A 20,185-nucleotide genomic window follows, 5' to 3' on the forward strand; every position below is an offset into this window, starting at 1 on the left:
TCATGCCCCCTGTGTGTCTGTGTGGGTGTTTCCCTCTTGCAGATGGGGATAGTGAAGCCTTTGTCTGTGATGTTTGGGAACTTCTCATTAAACCAGGTTGTGTCCTCTTATCGTTTTTAGAGATTTAAAAGTTAAATGAACTGAGCAGAATCCAATTTAATGCATCGAAGTATCAGAGCTATCACTTCATCATAAAAAACAAAAACGCATATTCAAGCTCACAAAGGACTTTTACGTCTTTATAACATAATGTGTCTTTTTTGAGTGTGCCACAAACACACACATGCGTGTGCACACTAAGACACACAAGGACTCACTTCTAATTTACTCTCAGTAGTGGCCTTCAGATCAAAGTGCTCTTAGATTCTGTTGACTAGGTTGATTATAGACAAGGAGAGAAATATAGAGAGAGGAACGCTTTAGCGGGCTTTAAATCCATTAACAAAAGCTAGAAAAGCAGCTTTCAAATACGAAGTCAGAAATATAAACAAGTAAACAAATTTTTTTTTATTTTTGCTCCTGAAATCAGTTTTGACTGTTTTTTTCATAATATAATATAATATAATATAATATAATATAATATAATATAATATAATATAATATAATATAATATAATATAATATAATATAATATAATATAATAATATTGATATAATATTAGCACAGTGTTAATTTCATTGACTAAGTTAGTGTTGAAAATAGGTGATAAAATCATTTTCATGGACTAAGATAAAAAAGGTAATAAAATGTCGCATTTGACTGTGACAAAATGTAACTGACACTTTTGTCAACATATGAAACCGGAACAAGTGTTAATGGAGAAATGGAAAAGGGATGCGATAAGAACTATGCTTTTCTGAGTTCTAATCGGTGTGAATTCTGAGTGTTGGTAGTGGTTTTCAAAAGCTGACCATTTCAATTTTTTAAACTTTTTAAAATTAAAATTAGATTAAAAGACTAAGTCTAAATCTGAATTTGCTGTTAAAATCAACTCTTATACTGAACCCCATGAAATGTACCACGCTCAAAAAAATAAAAAAAATTTAATATTCCAAATTTCCTGCCTCTGCTTGCATTTTTTCTACAAATTTCTACAATCTCGTAGGCTAGATTTGACTTAACTTTGAAATATTTATAAAAGCATCAGCTTGTCTTTTTGCCGTTACTGTTGGATGAGTTAGTAACAAATCAATTTCTGTAGCAAGTCATGAGGCAGAATGGTGTTAAAATTATACTGTAATATACATATTTCTTTATTTATTTGCATTGTTGTGCACATTATAAACTTCAAAAGACTTCCAGTAATCATGCCTACACAGTTTATGGCCATAAACAGAACCATGTGTGCCAAAAGATGACAAGTCTGTAAATCACAGACTGATAGAAAAATGTTTGAGTCCTAAAAAATAATGACTAATAAGTAAAGGCTGGATTTAGACACTGTGATTATTGTAACAGGAGGCAGTATACAGTGAGATGATGTGAAAGGAAGTTGTATCAAAAGGTGACTGGTCACACATTTATTCTGGCGTCAGCTGTTTCAAACAGTAACACTGGTAGATCTAAATCATTTACTGTTCACTCACTTCATTTGGAGGAGATTTATTTGACACATTTTCTCAAATCTCTGAGCAGTAATTGTTCACCAAACCTCAGGTTGAGATTAGAGGATTTATGAGGAGTCGATTCAATAATAGATAGGTCAGAGTCACTTGCAATGGCCAGGCAATTAAGCTGCATCAACAAGAGAGAGTGAAGGAAGGAGTTTCCTCCTGCAGGGGTTTCTTTTCAGCTCTGCCCTTTCCACTGATTGGTGGAGTGGGTGCATTAACTGTTACAGGACTGCATGCTCTCTTTTATTTTTCATATTTAACTCTAGCACTTAGGGAATATACGATTTTTATTACTTCCTGGGTTTGGAGGAGACTCAATCTCTTCAGGAAGTGATTGACTGAACTTTGAAGAGATAACCTGACAGGACAATCAGTGTAGTTTTTAGTGCCAGCCAGAGCTCCACTGGGCCTCCCGCAGTCTCACTGGGAGTGTGGGTGTATGTCATATCCTGTCCACCAGCTGTCACTCAATCCAGGAGGTGTCAGCTCTGACACTGTCCCCCCTGACAGCTCGCAGCAGTGCCCTGCCTGTGTGTGTGTGTGTGTGTGTGTGCATATATGTCTGTGATAAGAAAGAGACTTTATATCTACCTCCAGCCGCCACAAGGGGTAAATGCCCTGTGTGTGTCTGAGTTTGTGCAGGACAGAGATGTTCATTCGTAACGACAGCAGAAGGTCACTGTTATCACTTCAATGCTTTCGTTTTTTTGCTTGTGCCTCGTCCTAGTCCTTTTAGTTAAAAATGTTAGTTTTTTTCTTTGATATTTTTTTTCTTTTTTTATAGTCCACATCAGCACCGGTTTCCGTTTGTTTTTGTCTCTGATTGCGCTGAGCATTTGCTAATGGTGCACATGTTTGAGAATTGGGGTTTTACCTTAAACTGACAGATTGTCCAAACGGAACATGACCCCACAGCAATAATGTGGAGGTTATTACTCCAAACTAGCCTGGGAATGCCTCAGTAACCCCCCAGAAGAACAGAATATAGGTGGTCTGGGAAAAGGAGATCTGGCTTTTTTATGCTCAGACAGCTTAACCTGAGCCTCCAAAAGGCAGTGGCTAGTTGATGGATGGATGGATTTTGGCCATCTTTTGAACAATTTTAAACCTTATCTATTAATCAAATCAAATAAACAAAAGTAAAGAAAACTTTGAATTAAAGTGATGGAAAAATAGCAGAGAAAGGTGTAGTAATAAATACATTAGGGATATAAAAGGTACAGATGCATATAAAAAAAATATAGTCCTGGAAGTGACAGCAGTATCAGCTGGAAACCACAGATTCAAACAAGATTAAGTTGAGAAATATGAATAAATAGTCATAAAAGATGACTAATACATCATTTACATTCCATTGCACCAGTTGTATTTAAAAACAAGTCAACATAACTTAAACTACAAATTTTCTCAATAGGAGACGGGTAAGAACGTGTATTTTGGGGAAATTCACCAAAGAACAACTATCTACCTTTCTGGTAGTACTGGCTAAATCTAATATCAATTAAGAACAAGGTGGGTAGTGTGTGCCTGGGCTTTTTAAAAAACATAATGGTTTATCTGTCTATGCATGTGTGTAAACATTAAAGGGAATTTATTTTGCTTTATGCCATTTTTGCCCGATCTGCATATTGCACAAGCTAGTATTGCAGTGATATAAATGTTCCATTTATTGTGCAGGTTTAGTAAACAGATATAAAATCAATCAGAAAGTAAAGAATAAATTCTGAAAAACGTTGTTAGTTTCTTTGACTGTTGTGTTTTTTACTGTCTGCCTTTGTATGTACATGTGATGCAAGCAAAAATACGTCCATCCACAAACTTGCTTCTTACTAAGTCAGGTCAATTACAATTGGTTGTAGGTGAACCACAGTGAGAGATGTCTATTGTGAGCACTAAACATATGATAACCATTTTTTCCCACACCACTGCAAGTAATACCTAACACAGAAACACTAAAAGACCTTAAATGCCAAGTTTCTATGTTTGAAGCTGTTATTTTGTTTTTGTTGTCTAAAATAAAGTTTCTTTGTTGAAAGTTTTAAATGCCAAATGAATAACATCTAGATTGTATCCATTAGGGTAAAATAACTGGATTGGATCGCATCGCCACAAAGTTAGTTGAATCTTTTATACATTGATTTGTGGACCGTGTATCAAGATGCGTCCTGAATCGTGTGAGAGAGAAGATACATACCTAAAATGTAGCCATACACTTTAATAAAAACACATTTCACTAACGTAAAAAAAAGGAATAAAATCAACACTGATCTTTTAAATTTTTATGACTCTAAATGTTCGTTAATGCTTGCTTTGACTCCAGTATTTCTGGATTTCTGATTACCGGTGCAGCCATTACTCCTAGGTTTTTTCCTACGAGTCTGCAATTAAAAACATTTTTAAAACACGTTCTTGCAGCTAATAATTTTAGGTCTGTGTCTGAGTTTATGTTTGTTAGCAGATTGGGCTGTCTTCTATGTAAAAGCGCAAAAGTGGGTACACTGTACCATTCTGGTTAAGTATATTCTGATATAAGCATAAATAAAAATAACCTTTGAACCCCTTTTTCGGTTTTTTAAAACAATATCTATGCTTTATGTGGATTTTTTTGTTTCATTGTGACGAAACAGTTTTGAAATAAAATTTGAAATGTACTCCTAGTACTACATATTAAACTGTCCAATGCAGTTTCCTATTCCAGAAGAATATGTCACATCTTTGTTGTATTTTTTTGAGTTTCTCACCTTGCAAAGATAAAAAAAAAAGAGGTCTAATGCAAATGACAGTGTTTTGTAATGCTCCTATCATTTTACATGCGACTTGAGAGCAATGCAGTCATAGGAACCATTGAGACCTTAATGGGGAAAACCCTGCTGCAGGGCACGGCGGGAGGATTACAGCAGCCTGGAGAGGGGTGATACTGGTCATGTACGTACAAATAAGGCCCAATGATATGTGTGTGCCTGTAACATAAGATACGGGGGATTCAAGGGCCTTTTTGCAATAATCTAGGTCCCTGTAGCCCCCAAAAGAGGGGGCAAATGTGGGGGATGGGGACAAAAAAAAGGAGACAGAAGAGAGATAAAGGTAAAGCATGATTCTTCAGGAATTGAGCCTCTGACCCCAAAGCCTGTAATTCACCCTCCCCAAGAGCCCATTCCCACCCCAACATGGCATGTTACCGTGGAAACAGGGCTAGAGGCTAGCCCAGTATCTGAAAAACAAAAGCTGCGTTCTAACACAAGTTTTGATCAAAGGACAGACAGAGGCAATTTCTCCTTTTGTTGGCGTCTTTCCACTTTTTTATAAACTTCTCTGCTGATAAGTGCAAAAGACTTTATTTCCTCCCTGCAGGTTTCCATACGTGTCAGCAATCATTTTCCGTTTCATTTCTCACATGCCTTACTTCATGGAGTTGCACATATCTGCTTCGATTTCATGGCACTGTTTTTAAGGAGAATCGCTTAAATAAAAAAGAGAAAAAAATCTTTTTTCATGCACAAATAGCTGCCTGTTGGTTTGTAGCGTGCTGGGTTTTGCATTGTAAGTTCCTGTGGTTTCGTATTTCATCTCATTGTCAGTGAAATTACACATCTAAGTAGAAAGGTACAGTTAGAAGTGCTGCCTTGGACTGTACCCCCCCCCCTCTCATATCTTTAGCTCAGTCAGAATATATTTGTTTTAAAATTGCAAACATTTATCCCTTTCACATAAAGAAATAGCTTACATGCTGGAAACATTATTGGTACTGGATGGAAAAGTCTAAACAAAACCAAAGGAACCACGGTTACATGTACCAAGCCAAACAAGGGCATGAGTACATAATATATGCATAAATATGTGCATATATTTTGAATGTTGCCCCATTATCATCCCTTTCATTTATTTTCCTTTGGTGGTTCCCTTTTTTTCCCTCCCTCTTCTTATGATTTGAGTTATAGTGCTGTCAATGTTCACATGGGGGAGGGTGCAATGAAGTCCTGATCCGCAGTGCCTGTCCTGTTGGGAGAAGAGAGGCTCAACTGTATGTTGGTGTAAATGAGGTGTTGGATCACACTGTGAGGTTATGTATAACTCATTTTTGCACACGTGTGTTAGCCTGCAACCCTGCTGCATATTTACCGAGTCCCCGTCTGCGCTCTCCCCTTTTCCTGCACTATATATATATGCACGGTAAACACAGACCCACGTGCGTTGTCATTGTGCACACACCGATCACCCCCTTACCCCACCCCCACCCCCCGGGAGAGCAGAGTCCTGCATCAGCTGCTAAATTACCTAAACTCTCTGATCTGCTAATGGCCTACCTGTCTTCCTGCCTGCCTGCGTCTCTGTCTGCACTGAGTCTGTATGTCCTCCTGAATGTTTGATGTCCCGTCTCACTGTGTGCTTTTTATATGTGTGTATATATATATATATATATATATATATACATATACATATACATATATACACATATATACACGTATAGATATTCAGCAGTCAACCCTAGTTTATACAGGAGGCAAACATCTAACATAAAAGGGCTCCATCCAATTGGTCAACAATGTGAAGGCATCCATCAGATTGGTCAAAAACATAAAGGGATTTATTTGATTTGTTAAATACTTCAAGCTACAAAAATGTGCTACAAAGATTGTTGTAGCACATTTAAAGGTTACCATTTATTGCAATTTTCGCAGCCTTTTGCAATGTGTATTGCACAGCTTGATAACGCGATAACGATAAATTGGCGATACATTGTGCATATATAGAGAGAGAGAGAGACATGCAGGTAAACAGGGAAGAGCTGTTTTGTTAAAGCAGCCCTTACATGTTTTACTTTGGTAAAATATGACTTTTTTGGGAATTATTTATTATGTAAAATATGTTTTATATTCATTTGCAGAAAAAATTCCACTTGGTATGAATTTGATTTTAAAATTAATGAGTAGCAAACAATAAAAGCATCGGCTATCACTGCAAGATCACCAAATTAATTCAAATTCAATTTACAACATCTGAGTTTGATTTCATTTGTTTGAAGAATATTTTGAGATATTTAGATTTCCATTCCAAAGCCATTTTATTTGGCCGTTTAAAACATTTTTCACATATCACTTTTACAAATGTGGAACTTTTATTGAATAAAAAAGAAAGAATTGTTTAAATTAAAAACCAACTGTTTGTACTTTTTGCCAGGATCTTTAAAAAAAAACATGTATTTATGAGTTTATAAATGGGGCTGTATTTAAGAAGCTTTGTTCAAATTGGAGTTATTTTTTAACCCAGCTTATAATACTTATCAATAATCTTAACTAACTCTACTCACCTGTTCTCAGGCTGTGTGCCAGCTGTTATGATGTTGTTGCAATCACCTCATAATTTCAGGAACATTTCTAAAGCCCATCCATCAGTTTATTTTCTGTTCCCATTTATCTTGTTTAGCGTCACAGGGGGTGGAGCGGGTGACATCAATCAAGGACCGGTCACGGATCCTTCTGAAGACCACTGTCCTTCAGAGCGTATGCAAGCTTATTATAGAATCAACGTTATGGATAGGCTGTGAGGAATGATGTACTTCAGGTTTGATTTTCTGTTCCTGCTTTGGCCACTTCTACAATCACATCAAGTTTTAGTTCCCAATCTCCCATGGCTGTTTGTGGTTTAGTGACGTGGCCCTCGGTCTATGGAAGTCTTTGTTTTTAGTTAGAACATTTGCTCTCTTTAGGCCAAAAACTTTCCCCCCGATTCATCTTGATTTTATAGAGGTTAAAATGGTTTACCGACTGAATTTCCTTTAAATAAAGACTTTGTGTCACAGAAAACAATGTCTTTGTTTTATGTATTGAGTTTTATCATGCAAGTTTAGGTTTTGTTTAGTTTAAAAACGTGTTGTGTAAAACTGTTTTCATAACCAAAGTAAAGAGATTTAAAATAGTTAAAAGACTGACTCCCATGAAAACTGTGTTTTGGGTGTTTTTAACATGTTCTTGTGGTATTTTTCACATGATGGAGTTTATATATGAAGAAAACTAAGCTCAAAACTGCATTTCTGAGTATTTTTGTATTCAAATCATTTAAATCAGGAGCAGACATAAAAATGACATTTAAAAAAGTTTGTAGCTGTGATGTAGGAGGTGGTGGGATGATGTGATGTGGGGGGACCAACACAAGTTAGAGGTGAATTTCTAATGAACATCTGCAGCTCTGCAGAAACTATGTCCTATAAAACGACTCAGTTTTTTTAATTTGGCCTAAAAACGGATTATCATAATTAAAATCCAGAGATTTTAATGTCCTGCTTTCCTCTTTTGTTACTTTTTCTTCCTATATATATGTTGTTTTTTACTCTTTGTTTCCATCGTGGGAGAAAGTTTCTTCTCGTCTTTCTCATCTCTTCCTCCTCTTTGCTTTTCAAAAGCAAAGTTAAGACTCTGGACGCATTTGTTCTGGTCATTTTCATCCAAAAGCTCACCGTGGAGATGTATAAATTGAGTTATGTAAGAGTTATACAGCAATGCTGTCCCATTTTAAAACACCTTTGTTCCAGGTGTGCTCCAGATGTGTTTTGAGCTTTTATCCGACCTTGTCAGACCCCCGCCTTCTATTTTTTTTCTGTCTACTTGTTGGCTGCTGTCAGCATTTCCTCTCTAATGTCAGCCTGTTCTGTGAACCGTATCATAAATAGAGCCTTGACGACATTTCAATTTGCCTCGTAACCCTTCATCCACGCGCGCGCTCACACAAACACCGGGTTCATTGTCAGGCATCATTTTAGTGGCAGACCTCTCTTGGGTTTCCGTGGTAACAAAGAAAAGCAATAACTCTGCACTTGACCCCTCTGCTCCTTTATTGGCCTACCCTCACCTTCACATACAAACACGCTCGCACCTCTAATCTAATCTGGGAGCCTCGAGCCTCCAAGGTGATATTCCTCCATCTCCTTCAGGGGCCTGGAGGGGAGAATGTGGAAGAAGAGAGGAGGAAGTTAATAATTTCATCTGGCACTGGCCTGCAGAAGCTAAGATTAAATGTTTGGCTTTCGTATTAAGACGTCCTCACAGGAAGGAGGAAGCACATGCAGCTCACCATCCCTCTTGTTTTTGTCTGAAAACTTTGACAACAGTTTCTCCAACTTTGTGGGTCAGTCGAAAGGAAAACACCAGTTCCCCGAAGAAGGAGGCAGGATCCGAACAGTGGAAACATTAGGCAGCGACGCGTCTCCGTGACAAGACTGTTTACTGTTTACTCTGCTCTCAGTCTCATTTCATATCGGCACACACATGATGGCTTCCCTTCACCGTTTATTCCTGTGTGGATTTTTTTCTGTCAGTGCAAATTTGTGCGAGGCTTGTGTGAACTTGCCCTGGTGTATATGTGTCATGTGTTTTAATAATCTTTGCTTGTTTATCTGAACTCAATCTGTCCACAGCCATCAGTTGTTATGTTAGTCCTCACAGAACACTCATCCCAATGAGGGATTTCTGGGATTTTTTTGTTATTACTTAGTAAAAAGTTGAGTCGAAGCCTCATTATTTGTTCATGTTCTGCAGATAAACAGCACATCTCGACTTTCTGACGGATTTCTGCTCCTATTCCCTTCTGAACTTTGAATGTACAAGCCAAATCAAACTGCCTTAATCTGCAGATAAAGGGGGCTTTTTTATTATCCAAGCACCAAAGTTACAAAGGGTTCTGCTTAATTGGGGGTTGTTCTGCAGACACTTTGAGATGTGCACCGGAGAGGTCGCAGATTGAACCACCAACTCTCCAATTAGCGAATGACCTGCTCTGCCTGCTGAGCCGCAGGCGCCCCAGCCAGGGAGGAAAACGAAAGAGGAAAGAAATCATCCTAATGAGCCAAACCTGTGATGTCATCATCCTTTTGGCTTTTCGCTAATGAAAGCCATTTGTGTGCAGCTTTTCTGTCGAGTGGTCATGTGTGGTGTAAAGAGAAATCGGAAACGTGAAAGTACATCAAGACATTCTCATTCTGATTGATTCTGTATCCAGAAGGTTGGAGTCCATTTTTAAAGTTTCTGTTTGGTGTGTTTGTATGCAAATCACCACACGGTGATGCTTCCCTGCAGTGCTGCCCTCTGTAGCTACGTTATTTGCCTTTTTTTTGCCTGAAATTATCATACAAAAGAATTTATTACAATTTGCATGGAGATTTGTTCATATTTTCCAGGTTTAAATATATTCATGCATTCAGTGTTTCTTTGAAAACATGTTTCAATCTCTCTGGGATTTATCTGAATAAATAAAGTTGTCCGTCACGTATTTCCATACAAACCCCCATGCATATGTGTGAGTCTATGCATCGGCAGTGATGTCATGATGTTTTCCGCTCTCTGTCCGCCGCAGTTCTCCAAGGAAAAGTATCTGCTGGAGTCCCCGCCCGAGAAACTGCGGAAAGAACTGGAGGAGGAACTGAAACTGAGCCCTGCTGACATCAGGAGCCATGGCTGGTACCATGGACACATACCTCAAGAGGTATGACCACCAAAGCACACGAGAGTAAAACCGATCCCCTACTGCGGAAAGAAACAATCCGATCTTTTTACTGCAGTAAACTGTCAGTAAAACAATCCAAAACCCTGTAAAAATAGCTTGCAAGTGTTGTAATAATCTGCCTATAAATAAACCCTTGTGTCATTGTTTCGAACCTATGGGTAAGCAGAGTTGCTCATACACACCAAACAACAATACTATTTACCAAATAAAAGCAAAAAAACTCAAATGTGTTAACAAAAAGGTTGTTTTAAACCTTTAACTACTAAACAGGACAAATTCAATTAAAAAATAAGTTTTCTAATTGCCTTTGGGGATTATTACATACAATCTATGTTTTAACAATTTGTTTTCTAAATGTGCTCAACCGTTTGGTTGAGCAGGCTGCTTTTTAACCAGCTATTTTAGTTTTCAACATTTCATATCTCTACCCTTTTTGGACAGGCCATTCATTCGGAATTTTCAAGTAAAAATCTCATTTTTTTTTTTTTTACAAATAAAATAAATTTTTAACCTGTTCAGTTTTTTCACCAGTCCCTTGTTAATCACAGGAGCTACTGGGATAAAAAAAACCTGCAATAGAACTTCGAAAAGTAGTCTGCTTACTTTTTTACATTTTTTACAAGTATTATAGAATGAAAACAAAGACCGGCTCGCGATTATGTCGATTTAGTAGAGAGAAGATTGATCGTCACCAGCCAATCAGGACACAGAACATAATGCGCTGGAAAATGTACACGTAATGTCATGAAAATAATCTGCTTTATGACAACACATCATTTTTTTGAACACAGCTATAAATCCATGAGTGGACCTCTGACATAAACTTTGTGATGTGAATTACATTAGTCTCCCTATTCATTATGCAGGAGCACTGCTAAATTCTCTGAGGGCCCAAGGTATAAAATTCATTGTTGGGGTGGGGGGCTCTAAGCAGCTTAATCCTTTTTTATATTGTAGACAATCTAGAACTCAGAAAACTTTGAAATGTAAACTCAGCTTAAAACAGAAACATTATTGCTTTGAAATCATAAAAAACACACTTATAGTGGTGTTAGAAATACAAATAAATAGAAAAATTTGTTTTAAAGCACTGAAGAATATGTAAAGCTTTTGAAATTAGAATACATAAGCACTAGGTAAAGGTTGACGAACAAAGATGAACTTGTAATAAAAATGAAGGTAATGATACTAAAGCCTGTTTTTGTTCTAAAGTAGTTAACAGTCTTGTAGCTGAGTGATTACTTTGCCAAAGTCTCTGAAAGCAGTTTAGAGGCTTTGACACACAGGATGATGCTGATTAATGAGTCTCATCATCTGTCACCGCTCAGTCGGAATTGCTTTTGCATTCAGAAGGAGGGAACCTCTGCCAAACAGACAGCTGCGCGTGCTGCTGATGTCTGCTACTGAATTTCACAGCTGGTGACCAGACCTAACACACAGGCGGACCTGGACAAACACACCCGGGGCTGAACGCACTTTCACACATGTGGAGGATGCTTGTTCATTTACTCCACCACTTTGTTTCCCGATCAAACTCTGCCTCTCGTTCACATAAACTAAAGCTGAAACCAGCCATCTGCACGTGGTTTTTCTTTCATTTGCATAAAATATTCATTTATTCGTGGATTTCCCTCCTGTGTAAACGTTGGGAAACCCCAGGCTCTGTGGTTACCTAAACATTACTTAGTGAATTTATCTGTCAAACACCCTGTGGGTCAGTCCTGTAAATGAGGGCTCTTTTATCTCGTTTTTTATTTCATAGTTTTCTTCCTTTCATCTATTTGAGCTAAAACTGTCCAGTGTTGCCATCAGCTGCTTAATTTCTTTGTATAAAAAGCTTTTTTCTTTGAATTGGTCTATATAAAAATTCTAAGACAAAGAAAAAAAACTAAAAACTTCACCTCAAATAAACTCGGTGCTGGGGATATGATCCTGCATAATATTAATCTGTGTAAAATGCTGCCCCCTGCTGGTTGGCAACGCCTCTTTTTGAACCACATATTTTATTGCAAGGTTTAAATAATTTAAAGCCTTGTGCCATCTGCTTCCAACTGCTGTCTTATTCTGTGTGCTTTACTTTTCGGGGGAATTAATCTTGAACAGAAATTCTCTTTTCTTTAACCCTTGATCAATATTTAAAATTTCATAGAAAACACACAAACAAGCTTAAATGCAGTGTTTTGAACAAAAATACACCCTAAAGCAGTTTGACTCACCATTAATGGGATTTTGGTTTTCCATAGCCACTTCTGACACTAAATTCAAAGTTAGATGCACGCTTACAGTAGTGTGAACCTCAATATATTTCAAAATCTTCCAGCAGCGGTTTTATATTTCTATTTTTATCTGGTCAAAATGAGCTCACAGAAACCAGCTTAGCAGTGAGAAAGATATTTGTGTTTGTTAAGCAACACGAGGTCGGTTTTCATAAAAATATGTTGCTTTTATTCCAGCTTTCAAGTTTGCTTTAATGTTTTGCTTTTCTTTTCCACTTCTTTCTCACTGTTAACTGGATATTTTTGTATTAAGGTGTCTGAGACCCTGGTCGTCCGTAATGGAGATTTCCTCGTGCACGACTCTCTGACCAATGTGGGCGACTTCATTCTGACCTGTCGATGGGATAATGAAGTGCTCCACTTCAAGATCAGTAAAGTTCTGGTCAAATCCAATGAGACAAAGGTGTGTATGCATCTTTAAATTGTTCACTGAATTTGAAAAATTTTCTTTGAAAAAATACTCAATGTTTTATTTGTACCGCTACTTAACATTTTACTCTTCCCAAGTGTGAAAAATCCAAAATGTTGTGTCTTTAATTGCTAAAATCAAGGAATTTAGACCCTGAATATCTAGTTTTTAATATATGTCACTGTTGTGAATAATTTATTTTGAAAATATTGATTACAGTTGAAATTCAGGTTAAAAGTATGAAATTAAATGAAGATAAAATGAGAACCTGAGAACCTTCTAACTAGTTTAAAGAAATTATTTGGTCATACTTCTTAAAGAGGCAGAATATCTTTACAGGGAATAGGATTTACTTTCTCCAGACACAGTAAATACCTCCTATGTTCTCATCAGATTGTTTTTGAAAGTTTTGTTAAGTGTGACAAAGTAGATTTATGTATGACTTTATTGTGAAATTTACTGCTTTTATTATTAAATTAAACAAATAGTGGGGGCCGGTTTAGCTCGTGCTGGTTTGCGGCGCCTTCCGTCCGTGAAACCAGGGTTCAACTCTGGGCTGCTCCCTGTTCCCTTCTCTACTTCTGTGCCGGTCCCAAGCCCAGTTGCTTTGAGAGGGTTGCGTCAGGAAGGGCATCCAGCGTAAAACATTGCCAAGTTTAGCATGCGACTCGTTCACTGTGGCGACCCCTGATGGGAAAAAGCCGAAAGAGAAACAACAACATTATTAAACAAATAAAAAGATAAAAAACATAAGTGAAAAATGTTTTCACACACTTTTGTTCTCACATTTGGTCAACAAGATAAAAAAAAAGGTCAGATAAACTTTCACGAAAATATTGAGGAGAGATTTGGTTGAAAAGCAAACATTCAGTTTAGGAGTTTCAAAGTGTCTCACTTCCTGTTGTCGCCATTCCACGTTTCTTCTTCAGGTTCAGTACATGTTGGAGTCTGATTGTTTTGACTCAGTCCAGGAGCTCGTGCGCTTCTATGTGGGCCAGCGTAAGCCGCTGTCTCAGTCCTGCGCCGCCCACATCTACTGTCCAGTCTGCAGGACCCTCCCTCTGCGCTACCTGGAGGCCACTTTTGCCCTCGCAAGCAGCAAGCACGGCTCCGCCTACTCGCCGTCCAGTCAGAGAGGAGCCCACATCAAGAGAAGGAGCGTCACCATGACTGACGGGCTGACAACTGAAAAGATGATACCTCACAGGTGAGCCAGGAGGTTCTGCTGTGTTGTCTGCAAACCCAGACTGCTGACTTTTACTGCAGAACACAACTAATATGTTGATGACGCTTTGTTATATATGCAATCAGTGACTCAGACAGTCCAAGTCCAGTCGAGACACCGATGGCACCACCAGAACCAAACCCGGAAAGTGTGCCCAGAAGCAGGTTGTGCTTGTGTTTGTGTGTGCGAGGCGCTTGTGTAGTTTTGTGCACTGAACTGGTGACCTGAGTTTTTTTACCCTCCCAACTTACCCTCACATGACACTGCCTCCAAGCTCCTTCCCTTCTAGAGAGGATCAGGTCCACAGACGCACTCCCCTCCACACCCTGACTGCTCAAGTTTTAAATACTTGAAACTTGAAAGAACGCATCAAAATTTAGCAAAAAAATAAATGAAAATAGTTGATTTTTAAACATTTTTTTAAGAAAATGAATGTAAAACATGCATGGAGCAACATGTTAGGATGGTACAGATGAAAGCAGGTAGATGCAGTAATAACTTTAACCTTTGTGAATCACATACTTTTGCATATTCCTTTTCTATCCCTTATTTTGCCAGCTTGTTTCCCTGTAATAACACTGTCAGATGTGTCTACTCCTCTTTGTGAAGCACCAACTAAATTTCCTTCTTTTTTTCTCACTTGTAATAACTGCTGCTGATGTTTCCTACAGTTTCCTCAAATCCAAACAATTTTAACATTCTCCATCCCCCTGTTTTTGCAGCCCATCCACAGTCCACCATCATAAAGACGCAATGCGGAACTGTGCGATGAGCATGGACCAGATTCAGGAGTTTCGCTGCCCCTTGTCGCCTGTCGGGGAAACCCCACTGTCTCCTGCGCATAGTGCCAGTAAGTGACAGAGACACAGACACATTAATAAAACATTATTGCATCTACAAATGCAGAGACTGAAAGGCTCTCTCTATCTTCAGTCGCCAGGCAGAGAACCCACTTGAGTGGGCGGGCCCTGGCGGTCGTCCCACCCTCCCCGGTGATGCGTCGCTCCAGCGACCCTCAACTTAGCCCTACGGCCAGTAGCAGCCCTCCAGAACTTCCCACTCATACCTCTCAGTCTGCAAACTCTTCACCTGCCCATTATTCCAGCCACCAATCACATTCCTCAGAGACAGCAGGGAGCTACTGTGACCTCAGACCCTGTGCCTCTGGCCCCCCCAAACCACCCACTAAGAGCTATGTGGAGCGACTGCGAGTGGAGGAAAGGAGGAAACAGGAGGGGAAAGAAGAAGAAGAAGGAACCTTCAGCTCCCCACAGGTGGAAACAGCCTCTTCATTTAGACCATCAAGGTAGGAGACTAACAGACTTCTAGACAGAGGTCAAAGGTTAACATAACAGCTGAACATTTGCATTACAGGTTTAAATAGTAATTAGGCTCTCACCTTAATAAAAATTAAAGTTTAACACATATGTTCTTAAACTAAATTATTGTATTCTATGAAAAAATATACACTGTATTTGTTTTTATTCTGCTTTTACATTGAATTTCATATTTAGTGTCTCACTTTTTTCACTATAACACTGTAAAACCATCTAACACCACCACCGTGCTTAGCAGTTGATATGAAGTGTTTGTGCTACTGCTTTGTGTCATATTTTCCTCAAACATCCTATTTTTGGGTCTTATCCTTTGAACAACAGTGTTCCTGTCAGTAGTAGTAGTTTGTGGTGACTGGAGAATCCATGTGCCAGAGGACCAGGAAAATGTTGCAGAAACCTAAAATAAATTAAACCAAGTGAAATAGATCTATTAACATAAAAGAAGGCAGCAAAAAGTCACGATCAGGACAATAAATCAAAACAAACTGGGGGCAGCTGTAGTGATTAGTCCTTTAAACGTCGTGTAAACATGAACACGAGGGACTGGCAGGAAAAACCAGAATCTTTATAACTGAAGAGGAGGGAGATTTTGAAAACTAAATCAAACAGACTAACATGAATCCCACATCCTCACTGTTCCAGAAGGGGTGGGATTTGTTCACAAATCTGAAGCTGTGAGAAATCTTTTTGGAAATTTAAATAAACCACTCTTCTTTAGTTTGCTAATCGAGTTCTGTAGAACCTTCCTTGATAAAAATAAAGGCCTTTTCAGCGACGACTGTTGTTTTGTGTTTATCAAGGGCAAATCTCCACCATCACCTTGTGTCACCATGTGTCTCCCGAACTCCAGATACACAAGTGTAGACCGTCTCTGTTTTTATAGTGGAATCAAAAACAAAATGATGGCTTATTTCGGTTGCATTTCATTTAAACCAGTCAGGTCAATTAGACCACAAGCTGACTTGTCTAATCTGAAATAACAGATATTGCATTTTGTTGTGATCATGAGCTTGAGAGGTTGGAGAAGACTCAACTTGTAAAGGAAAATGCAGACGTTCATTTTGTTGGCAGCACAAACGGAGCAGGTGGCTGCCTCAGGCGCGTGGTGTTTTCTGCAGTCATAATACTACACTACTGTGAAACTTGTAGGGACGTAGACAAGATAAAACAGTTTATCCGTCAGTTTAGGCTGCAGAGTTTGTTGCCTTTCAAATGTTTTGAGTTTCTTTTCTCCTTGAAAGTATTTAAAGCCCTTGAACTGTGTAACTGCTTTTAGTACATTTAAAACTTTAAAGCATCAACATTAACGTCGGTCTACTTAAGTCATAACACTAAGAGGAGTCACACGTTCCGGTTCCTCCTCTTGCAACATTCACATGCTGGTTTCCAGTTTTCCAAATAATGTCAAACTGTTACTTTCCAGGTACGAGTCCCGCCTTCTTCCAGCTGAGAACAAGCCTCTGGAGATGTCCGTGCTGAAGAAAGTGAAGGAGCTGCTGGCTGAGGTGGACGCGAGGACCGCAGCCAAACACATCACTGTGTATGACTGCAAGGTAAACACACATACCAATTTTTTTTTTAAACGCACACATGGATTGGAGAATGTTCACCCATTCTCCAATCCATAATCACTGCTGTAAATAGAGAAGCATCCACAACAGCTAACAGAAGTAAGAAAACCAATGTTCAAATACAAATTTCTACAGAGATGGTTATAAGCAGCACCCATTACATGTTTAAAGGAAAAACCATTTTGTACACACATAAGCTGCACCTGTCTATAAGCCGCATGTGCCCACATTGAAACATGTGTTGTAGAATGAGGATGTGTATGTGCTGAAACCGCACACGTCTGTAAGAAAGACGAGGGAGCTGCAGCGGAGGGAGGGGAGAGCTCCTGCAACGCAAGAGGGAGAGGGAGGGAGAGGGAGGGCGAGAGAGCGTGAAGTGTGTTGGGGGTGCGCATTCATGTTTGATAGACAGAGTGAAGGAGAACTGTAATAAAAGAAGAAAGGAAGAACGGTGAATGATTCCTTATTAATCCGCTCTGGAGGCTCTGAGAGTCAGAACGGGGGAGGTGAACCCTGAAGGAAGGTCTGACAGAGGATCTCCTCTGCATTGTTTGACCACCGTCAGAAAGAAAAAAAGTAATCTCAGGAAAGGTTCAACACATCATATATTTACAAAGAAAGATGGTACACAGAAAGAGTTTTCAAAGTTTTAATAACATACCTGAGCTTTTCCTTCCAAACAGTGCCTGTAACGCGGCACCAATATGGTAGAAACAGCACTGACAGGGCTGGTTAAAAAAACTTACCGGTAAAAGTCACTGAGAGAGAGAAAAAAAAGTCACAGAGAGCAGCAGTAACTTATAGGCGACCCTGCACAGCACGCACCTATGCGCAGAGGCGCGTGTCGCGCAGAGGCAGGCGCTGTTCAGCCCGTGCGCCTGAAGTTTTCTTACACAACAGTGACACACCGTAACATAGCACTAACAGAGCTGTTTTAAAAAACATAACGTTAAAGTCACTGAGAGCTTTCTTCATCTTCCTCCAGTGCACTGAAACCATGGAAGTCTTCTTCCTCAGTGTGGGATTGGAATAGCGTCAGACATTCTTCGCCACACACTCAGTCTCTCCTTCATTGTCGCTGTCAGTGTCCCTCTGAGACAAATTCACTCCTGAGCTTGCGCTGTCCTCTCCGTCACGCAGCAGACCGGCTTTTCCAAACCTGTTGGTGATGGTGGATTTTTTCCCACTGCTTTTAACGATTGCTTTTAACTTGAAAGCTGCGTCATATGCATTTCTTCTTGCATTTTCCATGATGAGGGTCTGTTTGTGCTATTCATTCACAAAGCAGGAATTTACATTAACCCTTGTGCTATCTTAGGTGACCTCACCCTTACATTGACGTGTTCTCCCTACCATGACAAAGGTGGATACAGGTGGAAAGATTTCATGTAATCCATGGACAGCAGTGAAGATCACAAATCATTGAAGAAAAAAGGTTCAGAACACTGTCTAGTGGGTGTAGATGACCCAACTCCCAATGTTAAAGTGCCTAGTATAGCACAAGGGTCCCACTAGTGTCTTCCTCCACACATATACCGTATTCCCCTTGTCTCACTCTTACCCTTTCTACTCGAGCGCCCCTAGCGGCCGTTAGAAAAAATGCATTAAAAAAATTATTTTTTTAAAAATGAAAAATAAATTAGCCGCATCATTAAATAAGCCGCAGGGTTAAGTAGCGGCTTATAATCCGGAAATGACGGTACATTCTTTTTTTTTTTTAATTTCTCTGGGCAGGTTGCTAGAATTGTAGGTGTTACCTCAGAAATGCAAAGGATGATGGGAGTCTCCTCTGGGTTAGAGTTGCTGACGCTGCCACATGGACACCAGCTGAGGCTTGACCTACTGGAAAGGTACAAATGCATTTCCTCCTCTGTCTCCATTTGTTATAGCAATTAACCCTGTAAAGTCCAATTCATCATAGAATTGACAGAAAATTCTTTGGAATTAAGATGTTTTAAACCCTTTGATGAAATCCACACAAAAGATTTTAAAATAGATAGTATCATCTAAGCTACATTGAGTGATTTGATACGTTTTTTTGTTCACAGAAATGTTAGTTCGAGATGCAAATTTTTAATTGACTTAATTGTTCAGGAAAAAAACTTTCTCAAATTCGATCCACACATTTTTATCATGATGTTACTGGATTATAAATATTTAATCATCAAAAATGTTTTATTCTTTCAGTATAATGGTTGTCATTTAAAAAAAACAACACCAATAGGTAATTTATTCTCACCACAGTGTTTTGAAAATTGGCAAATCCTTTCCTGCCAAAAAAGTTTTTGTGATTTCACGGAAGCAGCCATTTTGAAACGAGCAGGAAAAGCCCCTTTACTGCCCCTAGTGGAATGATCGTGGACTATAGAGCAGAAAACATGTTACACAAGTTATACACAGTGGGTTTTAAAAGAAATTCCAATCATACTGAGATAGGGGTTTTTATAAAAGTGTGTTTAAAATATGACATTAATGATTTTCTAGAGTTAATATTTTTGGTATTTATTTAATATTTTTCCTTTTTCTTCATGTGTAATTTTTTCTGTTTTTCGTCGCTGGCTTTGCATGTTTTGTCTTGTCTAATAACGATCTCTTGACATAGCAGAAAAGGCAATAAAATGAATGTGAGACATTAAAATGGACTTCGCAGTATTTCATGACTTTTTTCCTCTTCAGTTTGTTTGAGTCTGCAAGTATTTTTTACAATGATGGGACACTTAAATAATTGATCCTCTCTGTCAAATTCTGACACAAAATAAAACTCCAGTATGGCTTTGACATAAGATCCGCTGCTTCCCCGTCACTGATAGTGAGATTCAATGGCAGCACTTTGATTTTCTCAGGTTCTTCACCATGTCCATCATGATGGCTGTGGACCTTCTCGGCTGTACAGGAAGTACAGAGGAGCGTGCAGCTCTGCTCCACAAAACTATCCAGCTAGCGGCCGAGCTGAAGAACAACCTGGGCAACATGTTTGGTTTCGCTGCTGTGATGAGAGCGCTGGAGCTGCCACAGGTAAACCTCTGCAGAATCTGCAGCTGCTGCATCCGTTTTCTGTGCACCAACGGCAAATGTTTTCATGTCGTCATTGTAGATCTCCCGCTTGGAGCAGACGTGGGTGACTTTACGGCAGAGACACACAGAGGGCGCCATTCTGTACGAAAAGAAACTCAAGCCCTTCATGAAGAACATGAACGATGGAAAAGGTAGAATCTCAGCAGGTACAAATAAAGAAATATGTATGAAAAAAGGGTTTTAC

General features: G+C 39.0%; 1 protein-coding gene across 3 annotated transcripts in view; it reads left to right on the top strand.

The window, feature by feature from the left end:
• Nucleotides 1-20,185, top strand: part of sh2d3c (SH2 domain containing 3C) — a 59,384-nt gene that overhangs the window by 34,604 nt on the left and 4,595 nt on the right. For 2 of the 3 annotated variants that reach the window (XM_011481881.3, XM_011481883.3), the window contains 10 exons: nt 9,959-10,087; nt 12,638-12,787; nt 13,723-14,000; nt 14,105-14,182; nt 14,741-14,868; nt 14,952-15,324; nt 16,779-16,908; nt 18,661-18,776; nt 19,770-19,941; nt 20,021-20,132. In XM_011481881.3, coding sequence (XP_011480183.1) covers nt 9,959-10,087; nt 12,638-12,787; nt 13,723-14,000; nt 14,105-14,182; nt 14,741-14,868; nt 14,952-15,324; nt 16,779-16,908; nt 18,661-18,776; nt 19,770-19,941; nt 20,021-20,132 — 1,666 coding nt within the window. The remainder of the gene's footprint in view (nt 1-9,958; nt 10,088-12,637; nt 12,788-13,722; nt 14,001-14,104; nt 14,183-14,740; nt 14,869-14,951; nt 15,325-16,778; nt 16,909-18,660; nt 18,777-19,769; nt 19,942-20,020; nt 20,133-20,185) is intronic. The other variant, XM_011481882.3, reaches the window with a different exon arrangement.

The sequence above is a fragment of the Oryzias latipes genome, chromosome 12, assembly GCF_002234675.1.
Source record: "Oryzias latipes chromosome 12, ASM223467v1".
Lineage (NCBI taxonomy): Eukaryota > Metazoa > Chordata > Actinopteri > Beloniformes > Adrianichthyidae > Oryzias > Oryzias latipes.